Source organism: Nipponia nippon, unplaced genomic scaffold, assembly GCF_047370975.1.
Source record: "Nipponia nippon isolate SJK-2023a ecotype South Korea unplaced genomic scaffold, ASM4737097v1 scaffold_1, whole genome shotgun sequence".
NCBI classification, from domain to species: Eukaryota; Metazoa; Chordata; class Aves; order Pelecaniformes; family Threskiornithidae; genus Nipponia; species Nipponia nippon.
This window is the reverse complement of record NW_028262290.1, coordinates 590,136-608,205: the sequence shown is the minus strand read 5'-3', so window position 1 is coordinate 608,205 and position 18,070 is coordinate 590,136. Positions and strand designations below refer to the sequence as shown.

The window sequence follows — 18,070 nt, the reverse complement described above, 5'->3', positions numbered from 1 at the left end:
GATCCCGGTGCAGTCCTGGTGCGATCCCAATGCAGTCCCAGTGCGATCCCGGTGCGATCCTGGTGCAGTCCCGGTGCGATCCTGGTGCTGACACTGGTGCAATCCCAGTGCAGTCCTGGTGCGATCCCGATGCAGTCCTGGTGTGATCCCGGTGCGATCCCGGTGCAGTCCCAGTGCGATGCTGGTGCTGACACCGGTGCGATCCCAGTGCAGTCCCGGTGCGATGCTGGTGCTGACACCGGTGCAGTCCCGGTGCGATCCCAGTGCAGTCCCGGTGCGATGCTGGTGCTGACACCGGTGCAGTCCCGGTGCGATCCCAGTGCAGTCCCGGTGCGATGCTGGTGCTGACACCGGTGCAGTCCCGGTGCAGTCCTGGTGTGATCCCGGTGCGATCCCGGTGCTGACACCGGTGCAGTCCCGGCGGTGGCGCTTCCCGTACCGGTTTCTGTTTCTCCTCTTTAGAAGTCTCTGACCGAGAAGTGGGGGAGCCGCCCTTGGCTGCTGACCTGCCGCCTTCCCGGAGCCCTCCCGGCGCATCCCTGCTACCTTTCCCGGAGCACCCCCGCACCTTTCCCGGAGCATCCCCACACCTTTCCCACAGCATCCCCGCACCTTTCCCGGAGCATCCCCGCACCTTTCCCGGAGCACCCCCGCACCTTTCCCGGAGCATCCCCACACCTTTCCCGGAGCACCCCCGCACCTTTCCCGGAGCATCCCCGCACCTTTCCCGGAGCATCCCCACACCTTTCCCGGAGCACCCCCGCACCTTTCCCGGAGCATCCCCACACCTTTCCCGGAGCACCCCCGCACCATTCCCGGAGCACCCTCGGTGCCCATCCCGGCCCTGCCCAGGCCGTCCCCGGTGCCGGTGGCCGCCCGGGCCCCCGCCGTGGGGTGGCCGTGCCCCACGCAGGGCCCCAAGGGATGCCCCGGGGCATGCGAGGCGGACCCCAGGCCCGGCTGGGCAGGGGGGCAGCCGCCACCCCATGCCCCCCACTCCCCCATCAACCCCACTCCCTGCACCCTCCCTTTGGCTGCAGCCCCGGGGCCGCGCGTCCCTGTCCCTGCGTCAGCCGACGCGACGCCACGTCCCCCCCGTCCCGCCGGGACCCCTCCCCGCCCTGCGCCGAGCCCAGGAGCCCGAAGCAGCGGCGGCTGGCGAGCCCCGAGGGGGACCGGGACCCCTCCGAGCCGGGGTGCAGCAGGGACCCCCCCGACCTCCGGGGCAGCCTGGGGCGGCTCTGCAACAGCAGCCCCCAGCAGCTCCTGCCCTTCCTGCGGGACCACGCGCTGGAGCTGGGCCGGCTGCTGGCCCACCAGGGCCTGAGCCTCGCCCTGGTGCACACGCTGCTGCGGGCCCTCGGGGCCGCCCTGGAGCAGGGGGGGACACAGCAGCCCCCCGAGCACCTCCTGGACCTGCTGCTGACCCGGGATTTCATCCTGGGCGACCTGCTGAGGTTCATGGTCAATCTGGACAGCTTCAAGTGCCGGGAGGGAGAGGACCTCGGGGACGTGGTGGGGGAGACGGCGGCTGCTCTCCACCGCCTGCTGATCGCCTGCCCCAGCCACCTGCAGACGCTGCTCTGCTGCCCCGTCGACCTCCTCTTCTGCACCGTGCGGCGGCTCCAGGGCCACGGCTTCCAGCTCTCCTGGCTCATCCACCAGCGCCTGCGCGACGCCAAGCGCCGGGTGGACGCGGCTTTCTCCCACTGCCGCCGCCCCGCCGGCGCCGGGCAGGACAGCTTCCACTGCGTGCAGGTGTTCCCCGCGCCCGAGGAGCTCTTTGGGGAGGCGGAGGGCCACCTGCGCCCCAACCCGTGGCACGGGGCGCACGAGAGTGCCGCAGCCTACCTGGACCTGCGCTTCTGACCGCTGCGGGAGAATTTCCTCAAGCCGCTGCGGGACGGCGTCGCGGCGGCGTTCTCCCTCGGCAGCCCCGACAGCGACAGGGCGGTGTTCAGCCTCTACCGGGCGGTGCAGCTCCACACCATGGCTGCCATGCTGGCCGGCCCCATTTGCCTGGCCCGTTTCCCGCCCTGCACTGGCCTGGCCGCCGCCAAGGGCCTGAAGAGCGGCTCCCTCGCCTGCCTCGTCTCCAAGGACGGCAGTGACACCCTCTTCGCGGTGGTGGCCGGGGTGCAGAGGCAGAGGGCGGCCCACCGGGACCGCGTCTGGCTGCACATCCAGGACGCCTGCCACCGGCAGCTCCTCACCCACCTGGGGAGAACCAGCTTCACCATGGTGAAGTCCTCGACCTGCGAGGAGCACCAGCACGTGCTGGAGGGGCTGAAGGAGCTGAACTCGGCCGCCGTGCCCTTCAGCCGTTACCTGGTGCACTGCATGCCCGAGGTCCTCCGCCTCACGCACCTCGGCACCAACAAGCTCTTCAATCTCACGCCGCTGCTGCCAGCCAGCACGGAGAAGGTGGGTCGTGGCGGGGACCCCACCGGCTGCGCGGGGCTCGCAGGACCCCCCCAGGGAGACTCCGGCTGCCCTTGACCGTGGCCGCAGCTGGCAGAGCCCCGCCGGGGCGCGATGCCGCAGGCGCCTCATCCCCGCTCTCACTTTCAGGGAGAGGAGCCGGCGGTGGGCCTCTCTGCCGTGAGCCTGGAGGACCTGCAGATCTGGTCCCCAAAGACTTTCCCCCACTTGGACGAGGCTCAGCTCGCAGCCATCCGGCAGGTGCTGGGCAGGGAGTCTGTGCTCATCCGGGGCGCCCCCGGCACAGGTAGGTGCCAGCACCGGCACCCCGGCGCTGCCCCCCCACTGCCCCGCTGGGGGTCCCTGGGGGCAGAGCGGGGCTCTCCCTGCCCCCAGCACATGCCGGCGCCTTCCTTCCCAGGCAAAACCTTCATCGGACTCAAGATCACGGAGCTGCTGCTGCGAAACCAGGGCACGGAGCCGTCGGGGGAGCAGCCGCCCCTCCTGGTGCTGTGCTACACCGACCGCGCCCTCGACCAGTTCATGGAAGGTGCTGGTCCCGGCCCCGGCCCCCAGTCCCCATCCCCTCCCCGCAGACCCCTCGTGCCCGGCATGGGCTGAGCCAGCAGCGTGCCCATCCCACCAGCAGCGTGCTGCTCCTGGCTGCCCTCGCTGTCGCCCATCGTACCCCGCTCCAGCTGGCTGGAGCTGGGCTCCCCACGGGGCAGCACTGCCGCTGCACCGGCACGCACCGGCCCACGGGCTGGCAGGGCGGTCGGGGGAGGGTTGGGTATGGCTGTGGGGTCGGTGGGAGGGTGGGGATGGCCGTGGGGTCAGTGGGCAGGGTGGGCATGGGCGTGGGGTCGGTGGGAGGGTTGGGTATGGCTGTGGGGTCGGTGGGAGGGTTGGGTATGGCTGTGGGTCATTGCGCAGGGTGGGCATGGGCGTGGGGTCGGTGGGAGGGTTGGGTATGGCTGTGGGTCATTGCGCAGGGTGGGCATGGGCGTGGGGTCGGTGGGAGGGTTGGGTATGGCTGTGGGTCATTGCGCAGGGTGGGCATGGCCGTGGGGTCAGTGGGCAGGGTGGGGATGGCCGTGGGCAGGGTGGCCATGGCTGTGGGGTCAGTGGGCAGGGTGGGCATGGCCGTGGGGTCAGTGGGTGGGTTGGGCACGGCCACGGGGCTGGCACACAGGCTGCCAGCCTGCCCCTGTCCTCCCCCAGGCATCCTCCAGTTGCAGCCCTCCAAAGTGCTGCGCATCGGGGGAAAATGCCGAAGCAAGAAGGTGATGGGCTGCTCACTGCGGCTGCTCCGGCAAAGGGCGCTGGAGGTCAGCAGCCAGCAGCAGCTCGTGCGGGTACAGGGCCAGGCTCCTCTCCCCCGCGGGCGCCCGGCAGCTCCCTGGCCACGGGGGCTTGGCGCGTCCCACTCTCGCCTCGCCCCAGCGGCTCTCGGTCCCCCCAGTCGCGGAGGACCTTGGAGAAGCAGGAGAGGAGCATCGCCTTCTCCGTGGAGGTGCTGAGGCTGCTCTGCCGCGGCGTCCTCAAAACTGGCGAGCTGAGGGTCGTGATCACGAACGACAACGTGCTCTTCGAGGTGGAGGAGTGGGTGGCCGCCGCAGCGCTGCCGGGGGGCCGGGGGGCTGGGGCCGAGCTCAGCCCCCTGCCCTCCCCTCCAGGATCCCATGTATCTGGACATGCTAGATTGGCTGCAGGTGAGGCCCCCGGCGCTGCCAAACGGCGAGAGCCCGCGGCGAGGCCAGGACCGCGCGGCAGGTGACCCTCGCTGCCGCTTTCGGCCCCAGCCGGGCTCACGGGAGGGAACAGGGGGAGCCCCCACCCTGACTTGCATCGGGCACGGCAGGGTCAGCAGGAGGGGGAGCGCCGCGGGGACCCCAGGCAGGGGTGGGGGGCAGGCGTCGGGCTCCCCTGGGGACAGGGGAGGAGGAGGGCTGTCCCTGTCCCCGGGATGCGGGCTGTCCCCCTCCCAGCCATGCCCAGTGCAGTGCCACCACGGGGCCGCTGCCAGCTGCCGCGGCTCTGCCCCCAGGCGTGGAACAAGGGCCTGGGGGACCCCGGGGGCACCCCGGGGCGGAGGAGGGCTCGGAGCTGCACAGGGACGAGCAGTACCTGGACGAGGAGGAGGAGGAGGAGGGGGAGGATTTCAACCCCACGGAGGCTGAGGGGAGAAAAATCCAGGTGTTTGCCTACATCATCCCCGAGGAGGAGGGGTACGGCCCTGCACCCTCCAGCCGGCCGGGACCCCGGGGACGCGCTGGGGCTCACCAGTGGTGGGGGTCCTGACAGCTGCATCCATCTGTCCATCCCCAGCCCGCTGGAGGCCCAGTTGGCCCGCCAGCTGCAGGACAGCGATGCCATGACCAACAAGGAGGTCAGGCAACTGAGGAACCTCTGGCAGCTCCAGCTCGGCGACCGGTGGCGGCTCTACAGGTCTCATCGCCCCGTCCCCCCCACGGCGGGTCCCCGGGGAGGAGACGCTGGCCGCGTGGCATGGGCGGCACCAGTGCGGGGTCCCCGTCCCTGCGTGCCGGTGTCCTGGGGCTGCCCGCCGTGGTGACCCTGTCCCGTGCCGGTGGCAGGCGGTGGGTGGGCGCCTACGGCGCGGAGATGAAGACGGTGCTGATGATGCGGCTGAAGGCGCACAGGCGGATGGCGGCCCAGCTGGCCGAGCGCCAGCGCCAGGAGGACCTGCGGATCCTCAGGCAGAGCCGCGTCATTGGGATGACGACCGCGGGTGAGAGGGCCACCGCACTGGGGCTGGGGCCAGTTACTGTGGTGGTGCCAGTGGTGGTGCCAGTATTAGTGCTAGTGCAATTTCTGGTGCTGCTTCCAGTGCCAGTGTTGGCGCCAACACTGGAGCCGGTGCCAGTACCGGCACTGGTGGGGTTGCCGGTGCTGGTGGTGCTGGAGCCAGTGCCTGCCCCCAAAGGGGCTGCGGGAGGCAGGCGATGAGCCCAGGGTGGAGGGACTGGGGGACGTCCCACGGGGCACAACGGTCCCTGCGTGCTGGCTGGACTCTGCCGGGGTGCCAGCTCCTTCACCGGGCTCGTCCCCGGCTCCAGGGGCGGCCAAGTACCGCGAGCTGCTGCAGTGCGTCCAGCCCCGGACGGTGATCGTGGAAGAGGCCGCGGAGATCCTGGAGGCGCACATCCTGACCTGCCTCACCGCCTCCTGTGAGCCCCTCATCTTCATCGGGGACCACCGTCAGGTACGGTGCCCCGGCCCCACGCCCCGGTGCCCGTCGGCACACCTTCGCGAGCTGAACCCTCTTTGCAGCTGACACCCAAACTGCCCAGTTACACCCTGGAGAAGAAATACGGCCTCGGCATCTCCCTCTTCCAGCGGATGGTCAACAACGAGATCCCCCACGTGGAGCTGCTGTGCCAGGTGAGCCAGACCCCCCACTTGGGCACCGCCACCCGCCCCGCGCCGGGGGAGCTGCCGCCACGGCTCGAGCCTCCACTGTGTCCCCGGCAGCACCGCATGCGCCCCGAGATCTCCCAGCTGCTCGTCCCCATCTTCTACAAGGCGCTGAGGGACCACCCAGCCGTCAGCAGCTACGAGAGCATCAAGGTAGGGGGAAGACCACCGCAGGGTGGGCATGACGGTGGGACCGGTCCCCTGACACCCCTGTGTCCCCCCAGGCAGGGCGTCAAGAGCAGCGTCTTCTTCATCCACCACGCGGGGGCCGAGGACCTCAGTGGCAACACCGGCAGCTACAGCAACCGCTCGGAGGCCGCCTTCCTGGTGCGCCTCTGCGAGTACCTGCTGGAGCAGGGCTATGCCACGGGGCAGCTCACCATCCTGACACCCTACAGCGGCCAGGTGGCCACCATCCGGCAGCTGCTGGCCAAGAGGAACATGGCCAAGGTGGCCACCTGCACCGTGGATGACTTCCAAGGGAAGGAGAGCGACATCGTCCTGCTCTCGCTGGTGCGGAGCAAGCTGGAGGGGAGGAACAGCTTCCTTGGGGATCAGCACCGCATCTGCGTGGCTTTCTCCTGCGCCAGAAAGGGCTTCTACTGCATCGGCAACCTGGAGGGCATCGCACAGGCCACCAGCGGCCAGCTCTGGGCCAAGATCCTGGCCACCCTGAAGACAAAGGGCTTGGTGGGGAACGAGCTGGTGCTGACCTGCCAAAACCACCCCGAGGCGATGGTGACGGTGCGGGATGCCTCTGACTTCAGGAAAAGCCCCGAGAGAGTCTGCACGTGCCAGTGCCAGATGCCGCTGCCCCGCGGCCACCCCTAACCGCACCACCGTCACCCACGCCACCGCGAGCACCAGCAGGCGCGCTGCCGCCTGCCCTGCGCCTGGCTGCCCCGCTAGCGCGGCCACCCCTGCCCCAAGCTCTGCGGGGAGGAGGAGCGCGGCCCCTGCCTCAAGAAGGTGGAGCAGGTCCTGCCGCGCTGCGGCTATCGGCAGCGCCTGCCGTGCCACGTGCCAGCCGAGTGCTGGTCCTGCCGGGAGCCCTGCCCGCGGCCCCTCACCTGCGGGGGCAACTGCGGCAAGGTGGCGGCGAGGGTCTTGCCATGCAACTAGCCTGCCGGCACCCAGCTGCAGCTGCCTGCTGCCTGCCAGGAGAGTGGCCGGCAGAGCCCACGGTACGGGCGTCCCTGCAGCCGGCGGTGGCGCAGGGCTGGATCGTGCCGGCTGCTGCTCCGCGGTCCCCTGCCAGCAGCGCTGCCCCTGGCCTTGGGGATTTTTTGTATTCCCTTTGGCGGAGCGGAGGTGCCGACACGGCACCGGCACGGGCGATGCCGTAGGGAGGGACCAGGCATCCATCCCGACCCCAGACAGGTTCGGCCTTGCTGGGGTTTGGCTGGATGCGGCGGCAGAACCGGGGACCCCGCTGCCCCCTGCACCCCCCTTTAACCCCTGCCTTGCTGCGCTGCTTCGCTGAGGAACTAAGGCCTGACCAAAGCTCCGAGTGCCTCGTGCATCGCTTGCTTTGGAGATTATTAGTAGTAGCAGTACTATTATTACTACTACTACTGCTACGAGTACTACTACTGCTATTTTACTTTATTTCAATTATTAAACCGTTCTTATCTCAACCCGTGAGTTTTCTCACTTTTACCCTTCCGATTCTCTCCGCATCCCGCCGGGGAAGGGGGAGCGAGCGAGCGGCTGCGTGGTGCCGAGTTGCCGGCTGGGGTTCAACCACGACAGCACCGTTGCTCTCCTGGGGAGAGCTCTGCTGCCGCGAGCGCGGCCGGCGCTATTTAATACTTGTGTTAACGAAGGAACACGGAGCCTGTTCATTAAATGCAGGAGGGCGAGCAGGCGGCACCCGGCAGAAGCACCGGCACGGCCAGAAGCTGTGGTGGCAGCGGGGACCCAGGGCGGAGGGGGGGTCCCGGCAGGATCGAGGCCCCGCCGTGGGACCTCCCACAGCCCCCGTGCCACCCACCGCGGCTGCGGCGGGACGGGCTCCCCTGGTGCGGTGTCCCTGAAGGAAGGGGTGGCGAATCACAGGAAAACTTTATTGGTGTAACGATACATTGCTATGCTGTGAAGTCCAAGTTCCCTGACAGGGCTCAAAGGGGGCAGGCAGCCACGGCAGCGCACTAGTAAAGGGGCGAACGATGGAAGAGACGGGACCGGGCCAAATCCTGCTCCATCCCGGTCCTGTGAGCTAGGGTGGGAAAAGGGGGCAGCGCAATGGGAGCTGAAGGGAATACCCTCCTTGGGTGGCAGCAGGGGCCGGGGCTCACATCCATCCTGAAGAGCAACGAGGAAACAAACTCCGGCTTAAAAACAAGCTTCTGAAGAGCTACAGCAAGGGAGAGGAGCTGGGGAGAGCCGCCGTCGGCAACACCACGCTGCTGCCGGTGCCCACCTCTGTGTGCTCGGCCCCGGGGGAAGGAGGGGGGGGTCGGTCTGTCTGTCTGTCTGTCTGCCTTCCCTCCACGCGCCGAGGCCCTGCCTTGCCCGGCCGGAGGCTGGAGCTGTGTCTGCAAATCACCTGCAGCCTCTCGCCTCCCGCCAAGCCCAGGACAGGCCAGGGGCGTGGGGAAGCCCCCCGGGGAAGCCCCCCAGTGACGGGAGGCTCCGGCCTTGGGGCATCCACTCCACCTCCCCACCCAGCCTCTTCCGAAAGCCGCTCAGCCCCCAGCGGGAGGGAAGAGGGAGACCCCCCAAGACAGCCCCAGACGGAGGGGCAGGGGCTGCGCAGGGGCGAGGACCCCTGGCAAGGGGGCTGCCCCACGCCGGCTCCGCTCGGGGGGCGGGAGGCCTTTTGAGGCAGCTCGGATGCTGCAGCAGCCGCTGCCCCTCATTTGTGCGCGCTCAGCTGAGCTCTCCCTGCCCTCACCGGGCACCTGCCGAAATACGGAGCGGGGGCACTCGGCCCCCAGACTCCGGGCGCTGGGGCACAGATGGGGGCTCGCCCCCGCAGCGGCTGGGCGAGGGGGATGGAGAGAACGGGGGGAGACGCGGTTGAACCAAAGCGCGGGTGGGAGCGGCAGCACCCCGCTCCCACCACAGGCCGAGCTCACCCCCAACGCAAAAACAGGCGCCGCAGCCCCTGGCAAGGGCTGAGCCGGGCCCCGGCACTGTGGCTGCGGCACCGCCGTGCTCCGACCCTGCTCCAGCCTCCAGACTGCCAGAAGTCAGCCGTGGTTTTAAAAAAAACCTATACAAAACCACAGGAGGTGCGGGCTGAGGCGCCCGGTCCGGCGTTCACCGGCGGGTGGGACCCCTCTGCACAGCACCAGTGCAGGACGCGGGTACCACCCAGCAAAGATTAAAAAAAACAATCAACAAAACCAAAACACCAGAGAAAATCACTGTGGGAGGGCAAGAGCAAAGCAAACCTCATTGAAACAAACGGACTCTTCTCTGGGGAAGGAGCTGAGGACAGTTCGTGGGGAGTTCAACAACGCTGCGGCCGGGGGAGGCCGGGCAGAGGCATCCCTCCCTCCGCTGCTGCTGGTGCTGTGGACGGACGGCATTTGCTGGGTCACAACCAGTACAGAAAAGTGCTCGAGGGAAATCCAGCCTGGCTTCAGCGCCACGAGGAGTTTGCAGGTCAGTGCAGCCAACGAGATCAGCGATAAAGTGCAGCAAAGCTTCTCGGAGCTCCCACACAGCTGTCCGGCAGGCCCCGGCCCGCGCCCCAACGGCCACGGGCGAGGGGAAAGGGGAGGTTGGCCGGCAGCACCAGCGCGAGAGGACGTGTCTTCAGCCAGGAGGCCGCAGCCGCTTTCAGTCCGTCGTGCTCCAAGATGCCTGGGGTACTCCAGTGTATGTGTCGGGCAGGGCGATGCCGCAGCTGCTGGGCAGGGGCAGTTTGGGAGCGCGAGGCTGCCTCGTCCGCGAGACGCAGGCCGAAGGGAGGGTCGGCAGGGCTGCCAGGCACCTCGGAGCCGTTCTGGAAACTCACATGCAAATAACTTGCAACCTGTAACCAAGCACATGGGCGTTACTGCTCTGCAGCCGCACCAAGGCGGGAGGAGGCAGAGCGGGAGCGGGGGGCACGTCGGGAGCAGCATCGCGCCCCAGGCAGCAGAGCGGAAACTCCAGGCGCAGCAGGACGGGGCCCTCGGCCCCCCATGCCCACGGGAGCTGAAGCCCCTCTGCCCTCGGAGCGGGAGCCCGTGGCCGGCACGCCGGGCCAGGCGCAGCGCCCGGCTCACCCACCTGTCCTCCTCGATGCTGCCGCTCTCGGTGTCGCCGGCATCCCTGTTCTCCTCCGCGTCCTCTTCACCAAGATCCATGTCCAGCTCATTGCCAGCTTCCGAGCGCGTGTACGCGTACCCGCTGGAGGAAGAAGGGCAGCACAACGTAAGCGCCCAGCCGGCAGCCCTCCGCGAGGGTGTGGCTGCAGGGGAGATCCCGCTCCCCTCTCCAGTGGGCTTAGGTCCCTGCCGAGAGCCTCCTCTGCCTCCAAATCGAGCCCCTGGGAAGGAGGGGCTGGCCGCGGGCGGTGCCCCCCAAGGGGTTACTGCCCCCCGTTGTGCCCCTCCGTGCCCGCGAGCAGCAGCCTGGTGCCAGGTGAAGGGCCAGCCCTTCCCCGGGGAGCACGGCTCCCTTTGGCTTGGCCTTTGGTGATGCGTGTCTTGGGAAGACGGAGGGAACCGGGCTCTGGTTGAGCTCCACTCCCCCTGGCCAACCTGGCGTGCTGGCAATGGCGCCGGGGCAGCGCCAGGAGGGCAGCTCCCGAGCACTTCTCCACCGTGCCCAGCTCTGGGGCCAGCGGGGGCCAAAGGTGCCTCCCCTGCAGGGCCGCGGCTTGCGAGCAGGCAAGGCATTTCTTTTTTAGGGTGACTTCTGAGATGTCATGCGGCCTGACCTGATGGAACGACACGTAAAAAAGACAATCCTCTTCAGCCTTTTGTTGTAAAAGAAGTAGTTGAAGGACCAGAGGCTGCCGTCCTCTCCAAAGGGGTCCGAATCCAGGTCGGGGTTGTAGCTGCAACAGCAAGCGGAGGCGTGAGAAACACCATGCCGGACTCTGCTCCCAGCGCCAACCCTGTTTTTGCCCCAGCTGCACGTTGGAGGAAGGAAAGGGGGAGACCGGGTGAGCTCGGAGCCGCCTCGGCGGGCAGAGAGCAGGCAGCAGTGCGTCGGTGTCCTCAGGGCAAGGCAGCACAGGGCTGGTCGGACTCGTCGGCCAGCCTGCGTGGGCGGCAGGAACCACCCCGTGGCCCCGGGGCCGGCTTTGGAAGGAGGGCGAGAGCCAGCCAGCACAGCGGCTGCCTGGGGCGCAGATTTCCAGGGCGTGGAAGTACTGCGTGGGAGGGGAGGGCAGCAGCAGTTCCCCCTCCGCGGGCAGGGAGCCGGGAGCCAGCGGACTCCGGTGAGGAGACACCCTGTCCCGCTCCAGCGGGAAGTCCTCACACGCACACAGGCGAGCACGCCAAAACGTAACCTTTTATTGAAAAATAACCGTTTCTCTACAGGCCATAGCGTGCACAAAAGGGGCCAGGATCCAGGCCCAGGGGTGAGCGCTTGCCCTGTTACCTGTAGATGTCACACTCCGAAAGACAGATCTCCTCGTCGACAGCATCCCACAGGTGTGGCTTCAGGGCGTTGAAATCTTCCCGAACGGCAGAGAAGAGGCTGCAGTTGACGGCGTTCACCACCTAGAGAGACGGAGCAGGGCCCGTGAGAGGCGCAGAGCAGCCGCTGCCAGCCCTCCTGCCCACCACCTCCCTCCCACGCTCCCTGCGGCTCATCCTCCCCGTCCCTCCTCCATCGAGAGGAGACGCCGGAGCCTGGCAATGACCGCAGAGGGGAAGAAGCAAGACAGCCAGGTGCTGCAGACCGGGAAGTCCTCTGCAGGATGGACTCAAGCCACCGACGCTTCCCTCACCCCTCCTTCCTCCAAATACCTGCCCCGGGAAAGAGCGGCCTAACCAAGGCTGGCATGGAAAACCCTGCTCAGGAGAGGCCATTCCCAAAGAAGAGCGAAGAGCAAGGCGGCTGCTGCTGAAGGAAAACACCCCGGGACAGCCGTCAGAAAAGACACCCCACAAACCTCTTCCTGGGCAGGACGAGGACTGCCTCATCCGAGGGCTGACACTGCGGGAGGAGGGAGCGAGGCATGCCCCGGGAATGGTTACCCGGGATCACGGCAGCGCTGTGGTGCTCCCCTGAGAAGCGGACACTCCCCCACCAGATCCATGCTGCCTTCTCTTCGAGGAGAGAAGCAAGCAGCACGGCAGGGCTCCCGAGCAGGGGCGCAGGACTGGCCCTGCCTCAGGGCGCTTTGCTCACATACCCAGTTGAGGCTCGGCTCCCGGCTGAACTCGTGGCTCTTGGCAGCGCTGAAGTCGTAGTCCGGGCGGAAGGACTCGTTGAGCGTTGCTATCAGGTAGAAGAGGGTCTTGCGGCTGCACTTGTCGCTCAGGGGTCCCTCCTCATCGCCGCTCTGACTTTTACTGAGCCTGAGAGGCAGAACAGCAGCATTAGCAGTGTCACCGGCACGGCCTGGGCCAACACTGAACATGAGCCAGCAGTGTGCCCAGTTGGCCAAGAGGGCCAACGGCATCCTGGCTTGTGTCAGGAACAGTGTGGCCAGCAGGAGCAGGGCAGGGATCGTCCCCCTGTGCTGGGCACTGGGGAGGCCGCCCCTCGAATGCTGTGCTCAGCGCTGGGCCCCTCACCCCAAGGCGGCCATGGAGGGGCTGGAGCGTGGCCAGAGCAGGGCAGCGAGGCTGGGGCAGGGGCTGGAGCCCAAGGCTGGGGAGGAGCGGCTGGGGGAGCTGGGGGGGCTCAGCCTGGAGAAGAGGAGGCTGAGGGGAGCCCTCATCGCTCTCTGCAACTGCCTGAAAGGAGGCTGGAGCCGGGGGGGTCGGTCTCTTCTCCCCAGGAACAAGCGATGGGACGAGAGGGAACGGCCTCAAGCTGCGCCAGGGCAGGGTTGGGTTGGGTATTAGGGAAAACTTCTTCCCCGAAAGGGCTGTCAGGCCCTGGCCCAGGCTGCCCGGGGCAGGGGCTGAGTCCCCGTCCCTGGAGGGATTTAACAGCCGGGGAGATGTGGTGCTGAGGGCCATGGTTTAGTGGTGGCCTTGGCAGTGCTGCGTGAACGGTTGGACTCAATGATCTTAAAGGTCTTTTCCAACCTCAATGATTCTATGAACAAGCAAAGCAGCCAGCCCAGGGCCACAGAAATGAGGCTACCCACCGATGAAGGGTCATTCCCTCCACAAATCCCGACCCCCCACCCACAGACGTGCCGCTGCCTGTGGTGTGGAGCACAGCAGACAGCCACCCCCAGCCCGTGGTACCTGCTGGGGCTGATCCCCGTGGTCTGAGGAGGCGACAGGGCCTCCAGGACGTGCGGCTGGCCCTCCTGGCAGAACTGCTTGAACATGTGCTTGTCATCGCCAGCCATCTTGCATGAGTAGCTCTCGATCCTGGGGACACAGACAGCACCGGGTGTGAGGCCAGCCCCGCCACCAGCCCAGCAGTGCCACGACCCGGCCAGCAGCATCGCGAAGGTGCTGGCCCAGGGACGCCACGGCGGCAGGGACTCAGACGAGGCAGCAGCACAACCAAAGGATCTCCAGCCCCCAGAAGCGACCTTCCCCACAGCGTCTGGTCTTAGCTCTGCGCAAGGCAAGCAGGGCTGCCACAAACGCATTTACTTACACGTATGTATGTATGCGTGCATGGAGACAGAGACGTTTACCCCAGGGAGGCACAGAAGAGGCTGGCTGAGCTGATGCTCTTCCAGGGACATCAGAGCCATCCCAACAAGCTCCCCTGTGCAGCCTACCTCGCTGCTAGCACGGGAAGCCCAGAAAAGAGAGGCAAAAAGCATGCCTCACCGCTGTGGTGCCCTGTCCGCAGCACAGCAGCCAGCCAAACCGATGCCAGCGGTAAGCCCAAAAAGGATCCCTTCGGCCAGGACCAAAAATAGGTCCGCAGCTGGCGAAGGACCAACTCCCTCGCAGCCGGCCCAGCAGAAGGAGCTCCCGCTGCCGCCCCGAGCCGAGACAGCTGCCAGCTCCTGAGTGTCGATGCACGCAGCGTGGCCAGAAGGAGCCTGTCAGGGGTACGTGAAAAGCTTTTCCAAGCGACTGGTAGGTCCCTGTGCCCAGCTCCAACAGAAGAACAATTGTGGAGGACAAACAGGGCACGAGCCGGCAACGTGCACTGGCAGCCCAGAAAGCCAAGTGTCTGCTGGGCTGCATCCCCCGCAGCGTGGGCAGCGGGGCGAGGGGGGGATTCTGCCCCTCTGCTCCGATGTCCTGAGACCCCCCTGGAGCCCCGCGTCCAGCTCGGGGGTCCTCAGCACGGGAAGGACATGGGGCTGTTGGAGCGGGGCCAGAGGAGGCCACCAAAATGATCTGAGGGCTGGAACCCCTCTGCTGTGGGGACAGGCTGAGAGCTGGGGGTGTGCAGCCTGGAGAGGAGGAGGCTGCGGGCAGAGCTGATTGCGGCCTCGCAGTGGTTAACGGGGGCTGGTAAGAAAGGTGGGGACAGGCTTTTTAGCAGGGCCTGCAGCGACAGGACAAGGGGGGATGGTTTTAAACTGACAGAGGGGAGATGCAGACTGGATCTAAGGAACAAATCTTTTACACTGAGGCTGGTGAAACACTGGCCCAGGTTGCCCAGAGCGGTGGGAGATGCCCCATCCCTGGACACATTCAAGGCCAGGCTGGACGGGGCTGTGAGCACCCTGCTCTGGGTGAAGATGTCCCTGCCCATGGCAGGGGTTGGGGGGGATGGGCTTTGAAGGTCCCTTCCATCCCAAACCATCCTGTGATTCTATGAGTCAGCAGCGATCTCCCCTCCGCTCCGGCAGGATCGGGGACGGGCTGCTGATGCTGCCGGACTGCCGTGCCTTCTGAGGCTGTTCTCAGGAAAAGCGAGGGAAAGCAGCCCCGCTTCCCCGACAGGCCAGCACTCACCTGCCGATGATGTGAGCATCTCCCGTCTCCACCGTCAGCTGGGAGTTTATTGCTTCAAAACTTGAGTTCTCCAACAGCTTCATTGTCTCGGCTTCTGGAGCGATTCCCTGTGCAACAGCTGCTGCAAAGTGTGCGTATCCTGCGAAGAAAGAGATCCTCGCAGCCGGGGGAGGAGAAGCCCGAGGTCGCACGATGCACAGCAGAGCTGCAGTTTGGCCAGCCCCATCAGGACCTCGGACTTGATGATCTTTAGGGTCTTTCCCAACCTAAACGATTCTGTGCCCAGAACGCAGCGCAGAGGCAGGGCAGTGGGAACGTCAGGAAGCCGACAGCTCTTCTGGGCAGGGGGAAAAAGCGCGACGACGGCCCCAGATCGGCTCCCGCGCCTCCCGTCCGATCCCATCCCACGTGCCACCGCGTCACTTTGGCTACGCAAGTAAGAGCGAGCTCACCCGCGGCACTCGCGGCGCCCACCGTGTGCCAGGGGTCGTGCCCGCATCACCTCCGCCAGCTTTGCCAAGGCTTTGGCCGCGTGCTCTGCCAGGGAGTTCCCAAGCTCCCCTCCTCACTTTTGAAGGTCACCGGCCTTTTTTGGCCAGACTGCTCTCCCTCAGAGCCGGGGACGAGCGCGCGGCACCTGCTCTGCCGTGGGCTGGGGGCGAAACAGCCAAGCCCCAGGGTGGTCTCTGACGGCGGGACCGGGGCGGCTGCGGCAGCCGCTCCTCCATGGTCTGTCAGGACCCTTGGCCAAGAGCAAAACCAACGCCGGGACTGGTTAACTGGTTAACGTTCCTTCCAGCTGCGGGGAGGACGGCAGCCTTCAGCAACTATTTCCATGCGGGGCAGCGTCGCCCTGGAGGGACAGGGCTCCCTCCCCAGCTCGTGGCCTCTCCGGGACTGTAACAGGAGAAGCTGTAAACAGGCGGGGAAGCAGTGCCAGGGTTCCCGGGAAGCGGTGCCAGGGTTCTCGGGAAGCGGTGCCAGGGTTCTCGGGAAGCGGTGCCAGGGTTCTCGGGAAGCGGCGGCCCCCTCCAGGCCTCCTGGGGAAGATTCATCCCCACCCCTGTCCTGGGCACCACGACGGGGTTGGAGAAGGAACGAAATCCCTTCGGTTTCAGGAGCGCAGGCGTGACCGCGCCACCGCTGCGTGACCGCGACACCAACACCGTGGCAGGGCCAGGGATACTCTTACCGCGACACTACCCGATGCGACCAAACCAGATCATGTGTGAGTCAAAGTGATGCTAAAGCAAACGCCATCTCTACGAGGCGGCTTCAGCATTTACACCACAACCCCGAGCCGCTGATCAGAACAGCCCGAGCTGAATGGTGCCGGCAAACCCCCCTGTCCTGTGATGGGGAAAGCAGCAAGCAGCTGTTCCCACACCCCAAAGAGCAGAAAATGGCCCCGCAACCCCCATCCGCCATCAGATATTGGCTGTGGTTGCGATCGATAGCCCTCCAAGCGGGAAAGAAATTCCCCCGGCGCAGATGAACAGCGAGTTCCCACCACCCTGACGCGATTTTGTGCGGGTCTCTGGTTCTTTTCGGCTTGTTAAAGCGCCGGTATTTGGCCTGCCAACCCCCTGGCCTAGGTCAGTCTTTCACATCGGGGAAAACCGTGTCTTTCTGCAGCCAGCAGGCTTTTTCTCTCGGCTGTGAGCGAGAGGAGAAAGGAACGAGCTTGGGATTGCTTCACCCAGAGCGGGAATTTTACGGGATATGGATTTTCTCACCCCCCAGTGCAGGCGGAGCCGCTGCCTTGGGCGGCGGAATAAAAGCACCGTCAACCCAAGCTGCGGTCAGAAGGTGTTAAATGGGGCGTTCGGACGCGTTTTGGCACGGCAACACCCACCGGCGCCGAGAGACGGCTCCTTCCCGCTCCACGAGGCACCGGCAGCAGGCAGGGAAGGAGCCGTCTCTCGGCATCTGGCAGGGGGCAAGGGCAGGGACACCAGGCTGAGAGGTTTGCCGGTTACAGTGCCGATGCCGTTCAACGCCACGCCTGGCTCCGAAACCATGGCTCGGTCTCCTTCCTCGCCCCGGCAAACATCGCCAAGGGGACAAGACCGAGAACATCCCAAAAGGGCTAATTTTTACAGACGGCTAATTTTTAAATTTAAACCAACTTAATCTAAAGGGTTTGGGGGATCACGGCGTGTCCCGGTGCCAGTGGGAACCACACGGGAGGGCCCATAGAAAGCCACCCCATGTAAAAAAACGGCAAAAGCAGCGCCTAGGCGAGGCGACAGGCGACCTGAGCCGTGGAAAAAGGAAAAAGCTGGGGAATTTAAGGCGAGCCAAGGCAAACTGCGAATATCGGCCGTGGCCTCTTCGGGATGAAGGCGACCACCCCCTTCCATTGCCGGCGGGGCCCGGCCCAGGGCTCTCCCGGGGGGGGACCGGCCCCGGAGCCCCTGCGTTACCTGGGGGGAGGCCGGGGGAGGAGGAGGAAGAGCGGGATTCGAGGGGAACAACAACAAACGGGAAGACGGAGAGAGGCCCAGCCGCTGCCCGGCTGCCCCGGCGGGCAACCCCGAGGCACCGGAGGCCTCGCAGCCGGCGCAGCCCCTTCCCAGGGACCCTCCGCCCTCCCGGGAACCGGGCAGGAGGCGGCTCCCCCGGGCGGGCCCGGCCGGCGGCCCCCGCTGCGGCCCTGAAGGTGACAGGGCCCGGCGGGAGGGGCCGCCTCTTGCGGACTACGACTCCCAGCATGCCCCGCGCGGCCCGGCAGCGCCCGGGCGCCGGCGCGCCGGCCGCGGTGCACGCCGGGAGCTGTAGTCCGCCGGGGCTCCGCCGACGGGGGTGAGAGAGGGCGGCGGTGGAAGCGGGCTTACCGGCGTTTCCTGCTCTCGGTCTCGGCGGGGCCGCCTCGCCGTGACAGCTCCTTCAAGCTCGGGGCGTTTGTAAAGGGAGGCGTCTCCGGGGAAAGCTCGAGGAGGGCGCGTGTGCCTCGGCCGCCGTCCGCCGTCTGGCGCCGGCCCACCGGGCCTCCGCCCACCTCGACATAGTCCCCGACTGCTCGGGACGGAGCGAGCGGCTGAGCGAGACCTGGGCGTCCCCTGGGGCGAGCGGGCGAGCGAGCGGCCGACCCCCTCCTCGGGCACCGGACGACAACAAGCGGCGAGGCCCCACCCGCGGCCCGTCCGTCCCGAGCGGCGGCTGACAGCCCGCTCCTCCCTATTGGCGGGCGGCCGTGGCGATCTCCGCCGTCCTCCCCTCCCGTTGGCTGAGGGGGACGTCAGTCAGGGCAGCGCGCCCGCCCT

At 66.8% G+C, this 18,070-nt stretch overlaps 2 protein-coding genes across 2 annotated transcripts; one reads left to right on the top strand and one right to left on the bottom strand.

Moving 5' to 3' along the window:
* Window positions 1-5,115: 5,115 nt before the first annotated feature.
* LOC148057171 (NFX1-type zinc finger-containing protein 1-like) lies at window positions 5,116-7,198 on the top strand. The gene is made up of 2 exons (XM_087733972.1): window positions 5,116-5,612; window positions 5,716-7,198. The coding sequence occupies exon 2, from the start codon at window positions 5,785-5,787 to the stop codon at window positions 6,688-6,690; it is 906 nt and encodes a 301-aa protein (XP_087590098.1). The 5' UTR covers window positions 5,116-5,612; window positions 5,716-5,784; the 3' UTR covers window positions 6,691-7,198.
* Window positions 7,199-7,904: 706 nt separating this feature from the next.
* Window positions 7,905-17,985, bottom strand: MAF1 (MAF1 negative regulator of RNA polymerase III). Its single transcript, XM_087731078.1, has 8 exons — window positions 17,642-17,985; window positions 14,805-14,943; window positions 13,176-13,304; window positions 12,167-12,332; window positions 11,407-11,528; window positions 10,736-10,855; window positions 10,084-10,203; window positions 7,905-9,844 (listed from the first exon to the last, which is right to left on the bottom strand). Exons 2-8 carry the CDS (start codon window positions 14,885-14,887, stop codon window positions 9,823-9,825), a joined length of 762 nt encoding a protein of 253 aa, XP_087587204.1. The 5' UTR covers window positions 14,888-14,943; window positions 17,642-17,985; the 3' UTR covers window positions 7,905-9,822.
* Between the last annotated feature and the right edge of the window lie 85 nt (window positions 17,986-18,070).